General features: G+C 36.1%; 3 protein-coding genes and 2 pseudogenes across 4 annotated transcripts in view; 1 reads left to right on the plus strand and 4 right to left on the minus strand.

Annotated features, from left to right (window-relative positions):
- The window catches only part of scmh1.L (Scm polycomb group protein homolog 1 L homeolog), a 147,568-nt gene that overhangs the window by 61,091 nt on the left and 68,755 nt on the right, over nucleotides 1-17,722 (plus strand). The gene's annotated exons all lie outside the window — the stretch shown is intronic.
- On the minus strand, nucleotides 8,343-9,626 carry LOC121399938 (annotated as a pseudogene).
- On the minus strand, nucleotides 10,821-11,976 carry LOC121399936 (annotated as a pseudogene).
- LOC121399934 (palmitoyltransferase ZDHHC20-like) lies at nucleotides 13,468-14,952 on the minus strand. Its single transcript, XM_041581933.1, has one exon. The coding sequence runs from the start codon at nucleotides 14,578-14,580 to the stop codon at nucleotides 13,663-13,665; it is 918 nt and encodes a 305-aa protein (XP_041437867.1). The 5' UTR covers nucleotides 14,581-14,952; the 3' UTR covers nucleotides 13,468-13,662.
- LOC121399926 (palmitoyltransferase ZDHHC20-like) lies at nucleotides 16,087-17,552 on the minus strand. Its single transcript, XM_041581925.1, has one exon. It carries the CDS (start codon nucleotides 17,197-17,199, stop codon nucleotides 16,282-16,284), a length of 918 nt encoding a protein of 305 aa, XP_041437859.1. The 5' UTR covers nucleotides 17,200-17,552; the 3' UTR covers nucleotides 16,087-16,281.

The raw sequence follows: 17,722 nt of genomic DNA on the forward strand, positions 1-17,722 counted from the left end.
TACTAAATAACATTCAAATCAAACCCTTGTCTTGAGGATTGGCAGAAACAAACTGAAAGGTTCAATAGCCCTTCCCACCCTCTTCCTTAATTATTATGCTAGAATAAAAAGCACAAGACTAAAAACAATGAAAAGAACTACAATGCTGTTTTATTTAGGAAATATTTTTGAATGGTGATAACTTTATTTCCACATATATGGAAGATTTGTATGAGAAGTTGCTATTGTCTTGGTCTTCTCTCATCTAATCGATTGCGTTGTGCAGGCAATGCACCGTTGATAGTCCTCTGGTTTCAACCAATTTTTGAAGATAAAAATAAATGTTTTTATAACCTATTTAAAAGTCAATGCCGTTTTTGCTCTGGGTTCTCTCTCTCATAACCCAGTTGAACAAGAGCAATCCGTCACCTTTTCCTCGGTATACAACAGGGTAGTAACCAATATTTCTTCTCTTCACCAAACACCTCTTTCAGATTCTGCTCAAACCAAGAGAAAGCCCCATATTCGTTTGGAATCATCGTGCGGAAGAAAGAGTGCTTGCAGTTTTCTGCAGAAGGTTCTGTTTTTTCCATACAAGCCAGCAATGATAGATAAGATGGCCACTATGAAAAGACAGTAGCACTGCATTCACTCCAACCATGTAAAGGATTGGATATTTTGCATCGTGAAATATGGCAGCTCCTGAGTCCAAAAACTTCAATTGCATAACTGAAAGTCCTGTAAGTGCAGACCGAATATAGGCAGGCAGCATAATGTTAAAATAACACTGAAGTAGTACTTGTAGTGAAAATCCTACACAGTGTGACCAAAAGCAGTGAGCAGTAATGCTAAGCACGCACTTGTTGCAGGCATAAAACAATTGTGCAACTGTCTGGCATCATTAGGTTGCATATGCGCAGTATCGGATGTTTCCATTCTTGTCACTGATGTAAATAGGGCAGCTCTTTTAGCAATGCACTGGGAGATGTCTGGTGAAAGTCTTGCTTCTACCTGCCTTTAAATTGGCCTGCTCAATGTCCCGATAAGTCAACTCCTTAGATGGGTACAGGACGATTAAGTATGTCATTCCATCAGACATGCCAGGACATGATGAAAAAGATTGATAAAACACCATGTAGATCACTTTTCTCAGCAAGTGATTTTGTCACTTGTAAATATACAGAACTCCAGCAACATAGGTATAATAAATGCCTTACTAAGAGAGACAGCACTAAAATCATACCGCGAACCAGCCCAGAAATTTATTGCACAGAAGTTCAAAGGGCGATGTTAATCCATGATCTCGCTTTTCTTAAATCAATATTAATAGTCTTCTTCTAAAAGAATTAATGATCTTTCTATGTTTTAGCAAAAGTTTTTATCCGATTCAATGATGTGATACAGAAAAAAAAGCAAACTCTGCTCTGAACAGGCTCTTTGTAGTAACTGACAAGTAGTCAATTTGCTCTTTATGACATCACAATGGTAATTCGGCAAACAAATGTCATGTTCATTAGAGAAGCCTAGCACTGACAATTCAAATCATGAGCATGAGGTCATTTCCCTGTGCTCTTTGTGACAACAGTATGTGTCAAGTTAACATTGTTAGTCATGTGAGTAGGAGGAGGCCTTGACACTGACAGTTAAAACATAAACCATAATTCAAACACCTCCATAAATTTTTTCAAAATGTTATTCATTTATAAAGCATTTAATATCCTTTCTGTCTTCAGATCATATTATAAATATATTATAATTATAATATATGATATATATTATTATATATATAGTATACTACTATATATATATTAGGGGATGCACGAATCACTTTTTTTGATTAGGCGACCCCCGAATCGTTTGCCCAAAAAGAAATTCGCCGATACCGAACGAATCCGATCCTAATTTGCATATGCAAATTAGCGATTGGGAAGGGAAAAACATTTTTACTTCCTGTTTTGTGACAAAAAGTCACGTGATTTCCCTCCCCCCCTAATTTACATATGCAAATGAGGTTCGCCGGCAGAAGGATCGCCGAAATCGAATCCTGCTGAAAGCCGAATCCTGGCTGAATCCCGAACCGAATCCTGGATCGTGGCAATCCCTACCGTATATATTACTATATATGTATATATATATATATATATATTATATATATAGTATATATATATATTATATTATATATCTATATTATATATATATCATATACTATATATATAGATATAGATATATATAGATATATATAGATACTATTCTATATTAGAATATAAGACATATTATATATAGATATAATATATATAGTATATATATATATATACTTATATATAAGATATATAATATATATATTAAATACCTTGTTTTGCACTGTTTTTTCCTAGCTATCAATTGGTTGATTATAACAAATTACTATTTTAATGTGAACTGCACATCTGTAGCTAACTGTTGTCACTGAAGGTTTAGCTTTATTATTAAGGTTTTGTATTACGATACATTGAAAAAATGGTTTTCAGGTATTTTGGAGTTAAAGGAGAAAAAAACACCCTCAGCCCAGTTTTTTAAACACCCCCACTGCCACACACACATATGGTCCACTCCTAAACTATAGATAATGGTTCACCATGGGTTGCCTCCTTGCCCGTACCTATCTTTATGGTCAAGGTGGGGGGGGGGCACAGTCCAATCACTATTCTTCTCCATTGAAGAAATTGCAAAAATATTTGTGATTCCATGGAATCTGTATTTAATATTGCTAACTGCATTAACCTACCTCTGCCAGAAAGCACTTTGGCCTTTCTGGCATCAATAACTTAAATTAAATCAAACTCAACCCTGTCTTGAGGATTGGCAGAAACCAACTTGAAAAGGTTCAATATGCCCTTCCACCTCTTCCTTTAATTTATGTAGAATAAAAAGCACCAAGACTAAAACAATGAAAAGAAATAAATGTGTTTATTTAGAAATATTTTTTGATGTTGATAGATATTCCATATATGGACAGATTTGTATGAGAAGTGCTATTTCTTGGTTTCTCTCATCTAATCGATGGCGTTGTTGCAGCAATGCACCCGTGATAGTCCTCTGGTTTCAACCCAATTTTTGAAAGAAAAAATCCTGTTTATAAACCTATTTAAAAGTCAATGCCGTTTTGCTCTGGGTTCTCTCTCTCATAACCAGTTGGAAAAGAGCATCCGTCACCTTTCCTGGTATACACAGGGAGTAACCAATATTCTTCTCTTCACCAAACACCTCTTTCAGATTCTCCAAAACAAGAGAAAAGCCCATATTCGTTGGAATATTGCGGAAGAAAAGAGGCTTGCAGTTTTCTGCAGAGGTTCTGTTTTTTCCAACAAGCCAGCAATGATAGATAAAGATTGGCACTATGAAAAGAAGTAGAACTGCATTCACTCCAACCATGTAAAGGATTGGATATTTTGCATCGGTGAATATGGCAGCTCCTGAGTCAAAACTTCATTGCATACTGAAGTCCTGTAGTGCAGACGAATAGGCAGTGCAGCATAACGTAAAATAACAGCTGGAAGAGTACTTGTAGTTTGAAAATCCTACACAGTTGTTGACCAAAAAGCAGTGAGAGTATGCTTAAGCACGCACTTGTTGCAGGCTAAACAATGGTAGCATCTGTCTGGCATCATTAGGTTGCATATGCGGCAGTATATCGGATGTTTCCATTCTTTGTCACTGTGTAAATAGGAGCTCTTTAGCAATGCACTGGAGAATGTCCTGGTGAAAGTCTTGCTTCTCCTGCCTTACAAATTGGCCCTGCTCAATGTCCGATAAGTCAACTCCTTTAGATGGGGTAGCAGGACGATTAAGTATGGTCATTCCATATGACCATGCCAACATGATGAAAAAGATGTGATAAAACACCATGTAGATCACTTTCCTCAGCAAGTGATGTCACTGTAAATATACAGAACTCCAGCACATAGGTATAATAAATGCCTACTAAAAGAGAGACAGCACTAAAAATACCGCGAACCAGCCCAGAATTATTGCACAGAAGTTCCAAAGGCGATGTAAATCCATGATCTCGCTTTTTCTAAAAATATTAATAGTCTTTCTTCTAAAAGAATTAATGATCTTTCTATGTTTTAGCAAAGCTTTTATCCGTATGATGTGATACAGATAAAAAGCAAACTCTGCTCTGACAGCTCTTTGTAGTAACTGACAAGTAGCAATTGTGCTCTTTATGACATCACAATGGTAACTTGGCAACAAATGTCATGTGATTAGAGAAGGCCTAGCACTGACAATTCAAATCATGAGCATGAGGTCATTTCCTGTGCTCTTTGTGACATACAGTATGTTTTCAAGTTAACATTGTGATGTCATGTGAGTAGAGGAGGCCTGACACTGACAGTTAAAACATAACATAATTCAAACACCTCATAATTTTTCAAATGTTTATCATTTTAAAGCTTTAATATTCCTTTTTCTGTCTTCAGTATTTCATATTTATATATTATATATATATATATATATATATATATATATATATATATATATATTAGGGATGCACCGAATCCACTTTTTGATTCGGGCCGAACCCCGAATCCTTGCAAAAGATTCGACCCGAATACCGAACCGAATCCGAACCCTAATTTGCATATGCAAATTAGCGATGGGAAGGGGAAAACATTTTTTACTTCCTTGTTTTGTGACAAAAAGTCACGTGATTTCCCTCCCCGCCCCTAATTTACATATGCAAAATTAGGATTCGGTTCGGCCAGGCAGAAGGATTCGGGCCGAATCGAATCCTGCTGAAAAAGGCCGAATCCTGGCTGAATCCCGAACCGAATCCTGGATTCGTGCATCCCTACTATATATATATATATAGATATATATAATATATATATATATATATATATATATATATATATATATATATATATATATATATTATATATAAATACCTTGTTTTGCACTGATTTCCTGCTATCAATTGGTGCATTATAACAAATACTATTTTTGTGAACTGCACATCTGTAGCTAACTGTGTCACTGGAAGGGGTTTTAGCTTTATTATTAAGGGTTTTTGTAATACAATACATTGAAATAAATGGTTTCAGGTATTTTTGGAGTTTTAAAGGAGAAAAAACACCCTCAGCCAGTTTTTTTAAACACCCCCACTGCCACACACACATATGGTCCACTCCTAACTATAATAAATGGTCCACCATGGGTTGCCTCCTTGCCCGTACCTATCTTTATGGTCAAGGTGGGGGGGGCACAGTCCAATCACTATTCTTCTCCATTGAAGAAATTGCAAAAAATTTGTGAATTCCATGGAATCTGTATTTAATATTGCTAACTGCATTAACCTACCTCTGCCAGAAAGCACTTTGGCCTTCTGGCATCAATAACTAAATTAAATCAAACTCAACCCTTGTCTTGAGGATTGGCAGAAACCAACTTGAAAGGTTCAATTATGCCCTTCTCACCTCTTCCTTTAATATTATGTAGAATAAAAAGCACCAAGACTAAAACAATGAAAAGAAATAAATGTGTTTTATTTAGAAATATTTTTGAATGTTGATAGATATTCCATATATGGACAGATTTGTATGAGAAGTGCTATTGTCTTGGTTTCTCTCATCTAATCGATGCGTTGTTGCAGCAATGCACCGTGATAGTCCTCTGGTTTCAACCAATTTTTGAAGAAAAATCCTGTTTTATAACTATTTAAAAGTTCAATGCCGTTTTGCTCTGGGTTCTCTCTCTCATAACAGTTGGAAAAGAGCATCCGTCACCTTCCTGGTATATCACAGGGAGTAACCAATATTTCTTCTCTTCACCAAACACCTCTTTCAGATTCTTGCTCAAACCAAGAGAAAAGCCCATATTCGTTGGAATATTGCGGAAGAAAAGAGGCTTGCAGTTTTCTGCAGAGGTTCTGTTTTTTCCAACAAGCCAGCAATGATAGATAAAGATTGGCACTATGAAAAGAAGTAGAACTGCATTCACTCCAACATGTAAAGGATTGGATATTTTGCATCGGTGTATGGCAGCTCCTGAGTCCAAAACTTCATTGCATACTGAAGTCCTGTAGTGGCAGACGAATAGGCAGTGCAGCATAACGTAAAATAACAGCTGGAAGTAGTACTTGTAGTTTGAAAATCCTACACAGTTGTTGACCAAAAGCAGTGAGAGTAATGCTTAAGCACGCACTTGTTGGCAGGCTAAACAATGGTAGCATCTGTCTGGCATCATTAGGTTGCATATGCCGGCAGTATCGGATGTTTCCATTCTTTGTCACTGTGTAAATAGGCAGCTCTTTAGCAATGCACTGGAGAATGTCCTGGTGAAAGTCTTGCTTCTCCTGCCTTACAAATTGGCCCTGCTCAATGTCCCGATAAGTCAACTCCTTAGATGGGTAGCAGGACGATTAAGTATGGTCATTCCATATGACCATGCCAACATGATGAAAAAGATGTGATAAAACACCATGTAGATCACTTTCTCAGCAAGTGATGTCACTGTAAATATACAGAACTCCAGCACATAGGTATAATAAATGCCTTACTAAAAGAGAGACAGCACTAAATACCGCGAACCAGCCCAGAATTATTGCACAGAAGTTCCAAAGGCGATGTAAATCCATGATCTCGCTTTTTCTAAAAATATTAAGTCGTTCTTCTAAAAGAATTAATGATCTTTCTATGTTTTAGCAAAGCTTTTATCCGTATGATGTGATACAGATAAAAAGCAAACTCTGCTCTGACAGCTCTTTGTAGTAACTGACAAGTAGCAATTGTGCTCTTTATGACATCACAATGGTAACTTGGCAACAAATGTCATGTGATTAGAGAAGGCCTAGCACTGACAATTCAAATCATGAGCATGAGGTCATTTCCTGTGCTCTTTGTGACATACAGTATGTTTTCAAGTTAACATTGTGATGTCATGTGAGTAGAGGAGGCCTGACACTGACAGTTAAAACATAACCATAATTCAAACACCTCATAATTTTTCAAAATGTTTATCATTTTAAAGCTTTAATATCCTTTTTCTGTCTTCAGTATTTCATATTTTATATATATATATATATATATATATATATATATATATATATATAATATATATATATATATATATTTATATATATATATATTAGGGTGCACCGAATCCACTTTTTTTGATTCGGCCCGAACCCCCGAATCCTTTGCAAAGATTCGGCCGAATCCCGAACCGAATCCGAACCCTATTTGCATATGCAAATTAGCGATGGGAAGGGGAAAACATTTTTACTTCCTTGTTTTGTGACAAAAAGTCACGTGATTTCCCCTCCCCGCCCCTAATTTACATATGCAAATGAGGGTTCGGCCCGGGCAGAAGGATTCGGCCGAATCCGAATCCTGCTGAAAAAGGCCGAATCCTGGCTGAATCCCGAACCGAATCCTGGATTCGGTGCATCCCTACTATATATATAGATATATATATATATATATATATATAGATATATATATATATATAATAGATATATATATATATATAGATATATATAGATATATATATATATATATATATAATAATATATATATATATATATATATATATATATATATAAATACTTGTTTTGCACTGATTTTTTCCTGCTATCAATTGGTTGCATTATAACAAATACTATTTTGTGAACTGCACATCTGTAGCTAACTGTTGTCACTGGAAGGGTTTTAGCTTTATTATTAAGGGTTTTTGTAATACAATACATTGAAATAAATGGTTTCAGGTATTTTGGAGTTTAAAGGAGAAAAAACACCCTCAGCCCAGTTTTTTAAACACCCCCACTGCCACACACACATATGGTCCACTCCTAACTATAGATAATGGTTCACCATGGGTTGCCTCCTTGCCCGTACCTATCTTTATGGTCAAGGTGGGGGGGGGGGGCACAGTCCAATCACTATTCTTCTCCATTGAAGAAATTGCAAAAATATTTGTGAATTCCATGGAATCTGTATTTAATATTGCTAACTGCATTAACCTACCTCTGCCAGAAAGCACTTTGGCCTTCTGGCATCAATAACTTAAATTAAATCAAACTCAACCCTTGTCTTGAGGATTGGCAGAAACCAACTTGAAAGGTTCAATATGCCCTTCCCACCTCTTCCTTTAATATTATGTAGAATAAAAAGCACCAAGACTAAAACAATGAAAGAAATAAATGTGTTTTATTTAGAAATATTTTTTGAATGTTGATAGATATTCCATATATGGACAGATTTGTATGAGAAGTGCTATTGTCTTGGTTTCTCTCATCTAATCGATGCGTTGTTGCAGCAATGCACCGTGATAGTCCTCTGGTTTCAACCAATTTTTGAAGAAAAAATCCTGTTTTTATAACCTATTTAAAAGTCAATGCCGTTTTGCTCTGGGTTCTCTCTCTCATAACCAGTTGGAAAAGAGCATCCGTCACCTTTCCTGGTATACACAGGGAGTAACCAATATTTCTTCTCTTCACCAAACACCTCTTTCAGATTCTTGCTCAAACCAAGAGAAAAGCCCATATTCGTTGGAATATTGCGGAAGAAAAGAGGCTTGCAGTTTTCTGCAGAGGTTCTGTTTTTTCCAACAAGCCAGCAATGATAGATAAAGATTGGCACTATGAAAAGAAGTAGAAACTGCATTCACTCCAACCATGTAAAGGATTGGATATTTTGCATCGGTGTATGGCAGCTCCTGAGTCCAAAACTTCATTGCATACTGAAGTCCTGTAGTGCAGACGAATAGGCAGTGCAGCATAACGTAAAATAACAGCTGGAAGTAGTACTTGTAGTTTGAAAATCCTACACAGTTGTTGACCAAAAAGCAGTGAGAGTAATGCTTAAGCACGCACTTGTTGCAGGCTAAACAATGGTAGCATCTGTCTGGCATCATTAGGTTGCATATGCGGCAGTATCGGATGTTTCCATTCTTTGTCACTGTGTAAATAGGCAGCTCTTTAGCAATGCACTGGAGAATGTCCTGGTGAAAGTCTTGCTTCTCCTGCCTTACAAATTGGCCCTGCTCAATGTCCGATAAGTCAAACTCCTTAGATGGGGTAGCAGGACGATTAAGTATGGTCATTCCATATGACCATGCCAACATGATGAAAAAGATGTGATAAAACACCATGTAGATCACTTTCTCAGCAAGTGATGTCACTGTAAATATACAGAACTCCAGCACATAGGTATAATAAATGCCTACTAAAAGAGAGACAGCACTAAATACCGCGAACCAGCCCAGAATTATTGCACAGAAGTTCCAAAGGCGATGTAAATCCATGATCTCGCTTTTTCTAAAAATATTAATAGTCGTTCTTCTAAAAGAATTAATGATCTTTCTATGTTTTAGCAAAGCTTTTATCCGTATGATGTGATACAGATAAAAAGCAAACTCTGCTCTGACAGCTCTTTGTAGTAACTGACAAGTAGCAATTGTGCTCTTTATGACATCACAATGGTAACTTGGCAACAAATGTCATGTGATTAGAGAAGGCCTAGCACTGACAATTCAAATCATGAGCATGAGGTCATTTCCTGTGCTCTTTGTGACATACAGTATGTTTTCAAGTTAACATTGTGATGTCATGTGAGTAGAGGAGGCCTGACACTGACAGTTAAAACATAACCATAATTCAAACACCTCATAATTTTTCAAAATGTTTATCATTTTAAAGCTTTAATATCCTTTTTCTGTCTTCAGTATTTCATATTTTTATATATATATATATATATATATATATATATATATATATATATATATATATATATATATATATATATATATATATATATATATATATATTAGGGATGCACCGAATCCACTTTTTTTGATTAGGCCGAACCCCCGAATCCTTTGCAAAAGATTCGGCCGAATACCGAACCGAATCCGATCCCTAATTTGCATATGCAAATTAGCGATGGGAAGGGGAAAACATTTTTTACTTCCTTGTTTTGTGACAAAAAGTCACGTGATTTCCCTCCCCGCCCCTAATTTACATATGCAAATGAGGGTTCGGCCGGGCAGAAGGATTCGGCCGAATCCGAATCCTGCTGAAAAAGGCCGAATCCTGGCTGAATCCCGAACCGAATCCTGGATTCGGTGCATCCCTACTATATATATATATATATATATATATATATATATATATATATATATATAGATATATATATATATAGATATATATAGATATATATATATATATATATATATATATAGATATATATATATATATATAGATATATATATATATATAAATACCTTGTTTTGCACTGATTTTTTCCTGCTATCAATTGGTTGCATTATAACAAATACTATTTTGTGAACTGCACATCTGTAGCTAACTGTTGTCACTGGAAGGGTTTTAGCTTTATTATTAAGGGTTTTTGTAATACAATACATTGAAATAAATGGTTTCAGGTATTTTGGAGTTTAAAGGAGAAAAAACACCCTCAGCCCAGTTTTTTAAACACCCCCACTGCCACACACACATATGGTCCACTCCTAACTATAGATAATGGTTCACCATGGGTTGCCTCCTTGCCCGTACCTATCTTTATGGTCAAGGTGGGGGGGGGGGCACAGTCCAATCACTATTCTTCTCCATTGAAGAAATTGCAAAAATATTTGTGAATTCCATGGAATCTGTATTTAATATTGCTAACTGCATTAACCTACCTCTGCCAGAAAGCACTTTGGCCTTCTGGCATCAATAACTTAAATTAAATCAAACTCAACCCTTGTCTTGAGGATTGGCAGAAACCAACTTGAAAGGTTCAATATGCCCTTCTCACCTCTTCCTTTAATATTATGTAGAATAAAAAGCACCAAGACTAAAACAATGAAAGAAATAAATGTGTTTTATTTAGAAATATTTTTTGAATGTTGATAGATATTCCATATATGGACAGATTTGTATGAGAAGTGCTATTGTCTTGGTTTCTCTCATCTAATCGATGCGTTGTTGCAGCAATGCACCGTGATAGTCCTCTGGTTTCAACCAATTTTTGAAGAAAAAATCCTGTTTTATAACCTATTTAAAAGTCAATGCCGTTTTGCTCTGGGTTCTCTCTCTCATAACCAGTTGGAAAAGAGCATCCGTCACCTTTCCTGGTATACACAGGAAAGGTAACCAATATTTCTTCTCTTCACCAAACACCTCTTTCAGATTCTTGCTCAAACCAAGAGAAAAGCCCATATTCGTTGGAATATTGCGGAAGAAAAGAGGCTTGCAGTTTTCTGCAGAGGTTCTGTTTTTTCCAACAAGCCAGCAATGATAGATAAAGATTGGCACTATGAAAAGAAGTAGAACTGCATTCACTCCAACCATGTAAAGGATTGGATATTTTGCATCGGTGTATGGCAGCTCCTGAGTCCAAAACTTCATTGCATACTGAAGTCCTGTAGTGCAGACGAATAGGCAGTGCAGCATAACGTAAAATAACAGCTGGAAGTAGTACTTGTAGTTTGAAAATCCTACACAGTTGTTGACCAAAAAGCAGTGAGAGTAATGCTTAAGCACGCACTTGTTGCAGGCTAAACAATGGTAGCATCTGTCTGGCATCATTAGGTTGCATATGCGGCAGTATCGGATGTTTCCATTCTTTGTCACTGTGTAAATAGGCAGCTCTTTAGCAATGCACTGGAGAATGTCCTGGTGAAAGTCTTGCTTCTCCTGCCTTACAAATTGGCCCTGCTCAATGTCCGATAAGTCAAACTCCTTAGATGGGGTAGCAGGACGATTAAGTATGGTCATTCCATATGACCATGCCAACATGATGAAAAAGATGTGATAAAACACCATGTAGATCACTTTCTCAGCAAGTGATGTCACTGTAAATATACAGAACTCCAGCACATAGGTATAATAAATGCCTACTAAAAGAGAGACAGCACTAAATACCGCGAACCAGCCCAGAATTATTGCACAGAAGTTCCAAAGGCGATGTAAATCCATGATCTCGCTTTTTCTAAAAATATTAATAGTCTTTCTTCTAAAAGAATTAATGATCTTTCTATGTTTTAGCAAAGCTTTTATCCGTATGATGTGATACAGATAAAAGCAAACTCTGCTCTGACAGCTCTTTGTAGTAACTGACAAGTAGCAATTGTGCTCTTTATGACATCACAATGGTAACTTGGCAACAAATGTCATGTGATTAGAGAAGGCCTAGCACTGACAATTCAAATCATGAGCATGAGGTCATTTCCTGTGCTCTTTGTGACATACAGTATGTTTTCAAGTTAACATTGTGATGTCATGTGAGTAGAGGAGGCCTGACACTGACAGTTAAAACATAACCATAATTCAAACACCTCATAATTTTTCAAAATGTTTATCATTTTAAAGCTTTAATATCCTTTTTCTGTCTTCAGTATTTCATATTTATATATATATATATATATATATATATATATATATATATATATATATATATATATATATATATATATATATATATATTAGGGATGCACCGAATCCACTTTTTTTGATTCGGCCGAACCCCCGAATCCTTTGCAAAAGATTCGGCCGAATACCGAACCGAATCCGAACCCTAATTTGCATATGCAAATTAGCGATGGGAAGGGAAAACATTTTTTTACTTCCTTGTTTTGTGACAAAAAGTCACGTGATTTCCCTCCCCGCCCCTAATTTACATATGCAAATTAGGATTCGGTTCGGCCAGGCAGAAGGATTCGGCCGAATCTGAATCCTGCTGAAAAGGCCGAATCCTGGCTGAATCCCGAACCGAATCCTGGATTCGGTGCATCCCTACTATATATATATATATAGATATATATATATATATATATATATATATATATATATATATATATATATATATATATATATATATATATATATATATATATATATATATATATATATATATATATATATAAATACCTTGTTTTGCACTGATTTTTTCCTGCTATCAATTGGTTGCATTATAACAAATACTATTTTGTGAACTGCACATCTGTAGCTAACTGTTGTCACTGGAAGGGTTTTAGCTTTATTATTAAGGGTTTTTGTAATACAATACATTGAAATAAATGGTTTCAGGTATTTTGGAGTTTAAAGGAGAAAAAACACCCTCAGCCCAGTTTTTTAAACACCCCCACTGCCACACACACATATGGTCCACTCCTAACTATAGATAATGGTTCACCATGGGTTGCCTCCTTGCCCGTACCTATCTTTATGGTCAAGGTGGGGGGGGGGGCACAGTCCAATCACTATTCTTCTCCATTGAAGAAATTGCAAAAATATTTGTGAATTCCATGGAATCTGTATTTAATATTGCTAACTGCATTAACCTACCTCTGCCAGAAAGCACTTTGGCCTTCTGGCATCAATAACTTAAATTAAATCAAACTCAACCCTTGTCTTGAGGATTGGCAGAAACCAACTTGAAAGGTTCAATATGCCCTTCCCACCTCTTCCTTTAATATTATGTAGAATAAAAAGCACCAAGACTAAAACAATGAAAGAAATAAATGTGTTTTATTTAGAAATATTTTTTGAATGTTGATAGATATTCCATATATGGACAGATTTGTATGAGAAGTGCTATTGTCTTGGTTTCTCTCATCTAATCGATGCGTTGTTGCAGCAATGCACCGTGATAGTCCTCTGGTTTCAACCAATTTTTGAAGAAAAAATCCTGTTTTATAACCTATTTAAAAGTCAATGCCGTTTTGCTCTGGGTTCTCTCTCTCATAACCAGTTGGAAAAGAGCATCCGTCACCTTTCCTGGTATACACAGGGAGTAACCAATATTTCTTCTCTTCACCAAACACCGCTTTCAGATTCTTGCTCAAACCAAGAGAAAAGCCCATATTCGTTGGAATATTGCGGAAGAAAAGAGGCTTGCAGTTTTCTGCAGAGGTTCTGTTTTTTCCAACAAGCCAGCAATGATAGATAAAGATTGGCACTATGAAAAGAAGTAGAACTGCATTCACTCCAACCATGTAAAGGATTGGATATTTTGCATCGGTGTATGGCAGCTCCTGAGTCCAAAACTTCATTGCATACTGAAGTCCTGTAGTGCAGACGAATAGGCAGTGCAGCATAACGTAAAATAACAGCTGGAAGTAGTACTTGTAGTTTGAAAATCCTACACAGTTGTTGACCAAAAAGCAGTGAGAGTAATGCTTAAGCACGCACTTGTTGCAGGCTAAACAATGGTAGCATCTGTCTGGCATCATTAGGTTGCATATGCGGCAGTATCGGATGTTTCCATTCTTTGTCACTGTGTAAATAGGCAGCTCTTTAGCAATGCACTGGAGAATGTCCTGGTGAAAGTCTTGCTTCTCCTGCCTTACAAATTGGCCCTGCTCAATGTCCGATAAGTCAAACTCCTTAGATGGGGTAGCAGGACGATTAAGTATGGTCATTCCATATGACCATGCCAACATGATGAAAAAGATGTGATAAAACACCATGTAGATCACTTTCTCAGCAAGTGATGTCACTGTAAATATACAGAACTCCAGCACATAGGTATAATAAATGCCTACTAAAAGAGAGACAGCACTAAATACCGCGAACCAGCCCAGAATTATTGCACAGAAGTTCCAAAGGCGATGTAAATCCATGATCTCGCTTTTCTAAAAATATTAATAGTCGTTCTTCTAAAAGAATTAATGATCTTTCTATGTTTTAGCAAAGCTTTTATCCGTATGATGTGATACAGATAAAAAGCAAACTCTGCTCTGACAGCTCTTTGTAGTAACTGACAAGTAGCAATTGTGCTCTTTATGACATCACAATGGTAACTTGGCAACAAATGTCATGTGATTAGAGAAGGCCTAGCACTGACAATTCAAATCATGAGCATGAGGTCATTTCCTGTGCTCTTTGTGACATACAGTATGTTTTCAAGTTAACATTGTGATGTCATGTGAGTAGAGGAGGCCTGACACTGACAGTTAAAACATAACCATAATTCAAACACCTCATAATTTTTCAAAATGTTTATCATTTTAAAGCTTTAATATCCTTTTTCTGTCTTCAGTATTTCATATTTATATATATATATATTATATATATATATATATATATATATATATATATATATATATATATATATATATATATATATATATATATATATATATATTAGGGATGCACCGAATCCACTTTTTTTGATTCGGCCGAACCCCCGAATCCTTTGCAAAAGATTCGGCCGAATACCGAACCGAATCCGAACCCTAATTTGCATATGCAAATTAGCGATGGGAAGGGGAAAACATTTTTTACTTCCTTGTTTTGTGACAAAAAGTCACGTGATTTCCCTCCCCGCCCCTAATTTACATATGCAAATTAGGATTCGGTTCGGCCGGGCAGAAGGATTCGGCCGAATCCGAATCCTGCTGAAAAAGGCCGAATCCTGGCTGAATCCCGAACCGAATCCTGGATTCGGTGCATCCCTACTATATATATATATATATATATATATATATATATATATATATATATATATATATATATATATATATATAAATACCTTGTTTTGCACTGATTTTTTCGCACTGATTTTTTCCTGCTATCAATTGGTTGCATTATTATAACAAATACTATTTTGTGAACTGCACATCTGTAGCTAACTGTTGTCACTGGAAGGGTTTTAGCTTTATTATTAAGGGTTTTTGTAATACAATACATTGAAATAAATGGTTTCAGGTATTTTGGAGTTTAAAGGAGAAAAAACACACTCAGCCCAGTTTTTTAAACACCCCCACTGCCACACACACATGGTCCACTCCTAACTATAGATAATGGTTCACCATGGGTTGCCTCCTTGCCCGTACCTATCTTTATGGTCAAGGTGGGGGGGGGGCACAGTCCAATCACTATTCTTCTCCATTGAAGAAATTGCAAAAATATTTGTGAATTCCATGGAATCTGTATTTAATATTGCTAACTGCATTAACCTACCTCTGCCAGAAAGCACTTTGGCCTTCTGGCATCAATAACTTAAATTAAATCAAACTCAACCCTTGTCTTGAGGATTGGCAGAAACCAACTTGAAAGGTTCAATATGCCCTTCCCACCTCTTCCTTTAATATTATGTAGAATAAAAAGCACCAAGACTAAAACAATGAAAGAAATAAATGTGTTTTATTTAGAAATATTTTTTGAATGTTGATAGATATTCCATATATGGACAGATTTGTATGAGAAGTGCTATTGTCTTGGTTTCTCTCATCTAATCGATGCGTTGTTGCAGCAATGCACCGTGATAGTCCTCTGGTTTCAACCAATTTTTGAAGAAAAAATCCTGTTTTATAACCTATTTAAAAGTCAATGCCGTTTTGCTCTGGGTTCTCTCTCTCATAACCAGTTGGAAAAGAGCATCCGTCACCTTTCCTGGTATACACAGGGAGTAACCAATATTTCTTCTCTTCACCAAACACCTCTTTCAGATTCTTGCTCAAACCAAGAGAAAAGCCCATATTCGTTGGAATATTGCGGAAGAAAAGAGGCTTGCAGTTTTCTGCAGAGGTTCTGTTTTTTCCAACAAGCCAGCAATGATAGATAAAGATTGGCACTATGAAAAGAAGTAGAACTGCATTCACTCCAACCATGTAAAGGATTGGATATTTTGCATCGGTGTATGGCAGCTCCTGAGTCCAAAACTTCATTGCATACTGAAGTCCTGTAGTGCAGACGAATAGGCAGTGCAGCATAACGTAAAATAACAGCTGGAAGTAGTACTTGTAGTTTGAAAATCCTACACAGTTGTTGACCAAAAAGCAGTGAGAGTAATGCTTAAGCACGCACTTGTTGCAGGCTAAACAATGGTAGCATCTGTCTGGCATCATTAGGTTGCATATGCGGCAGTATCGGATGTTTCCATTCTTTGTCACTGTGTAAATAGGCAGCTCTTTAGCAATGCACTGGAGAATGTCCTGGTGAAAGTCTTGCTTCTCCTGCCTTACAAATTGGCCCTGCTCAATGTCCGATAAGTCAAACTCCTTAGATGGGGTAGCAGGACGATTAAGTATGGTCATTCCATATGACCATGCCAACATGATGAAAAAGATGTGATAAAACACCATGTAGATCACTTTCTCAGCAAGTGATGTCACTGTAAATATACAGAACTCCAGCACATAGGTATAATAAATGCCTACTAAAAGAGAGACAGCACTAAATACCGCGAACCAGCCCAGAATTATTGCACAGAAGTTCCAAAGGCGATGTAAATCCATGATCTCGCTTTTTCTAAAAATATTAATAGTCGTTCTTCTAAAAGAATTAATGATCTTTCTATGTTTTAGCAAAGCTTTTATCCGTATGATGTGATACAGATAAAAAGCAAACTCTGCTCTGACAGCTCTTTGTAGTAACTGACAAGTAGCAATTGTGCTCTTTATGACATCACAATGGTAACTTGGCAACAAATGTCATGTGATTAGAGAAGGCCTAGCACTGACAATTCAAATCATGAGCATGAGGTCATTTCCTGTGCTCTTTGTGACATACAGTATGTTTTCAAGTTAACATTGTGATGTCATGTGAGTAGAGGAGGCCTGACACTGACAGTTAAAACATAACCATAATTCAAACACCTCATAATTTTTCAAAATGTTTATCATTTTAAAGCTTTAATATCCTTTTTCTGTCTTCAGTATTTCATATTTTTATATATATATATATATATATATATATATATATATATATATATATATATATATATATATATATATATATATATATATATATATATATATA

The sequence above is a fragment of the Xenopus laevis genome, chromosome 2L (genome assembly GCF_017654675.1).
Source record: "Xenopus laevis strain J_2021 chromosome 2L, Xenopus_laevis_v10.1, whole genome shotgun sequence".
Taxonomy (NCBI): Eukaryota; Metazoa; Chordata; class Amphibia; order Anura; family Pipidae; genus Xenopus; species Xenopus laevis.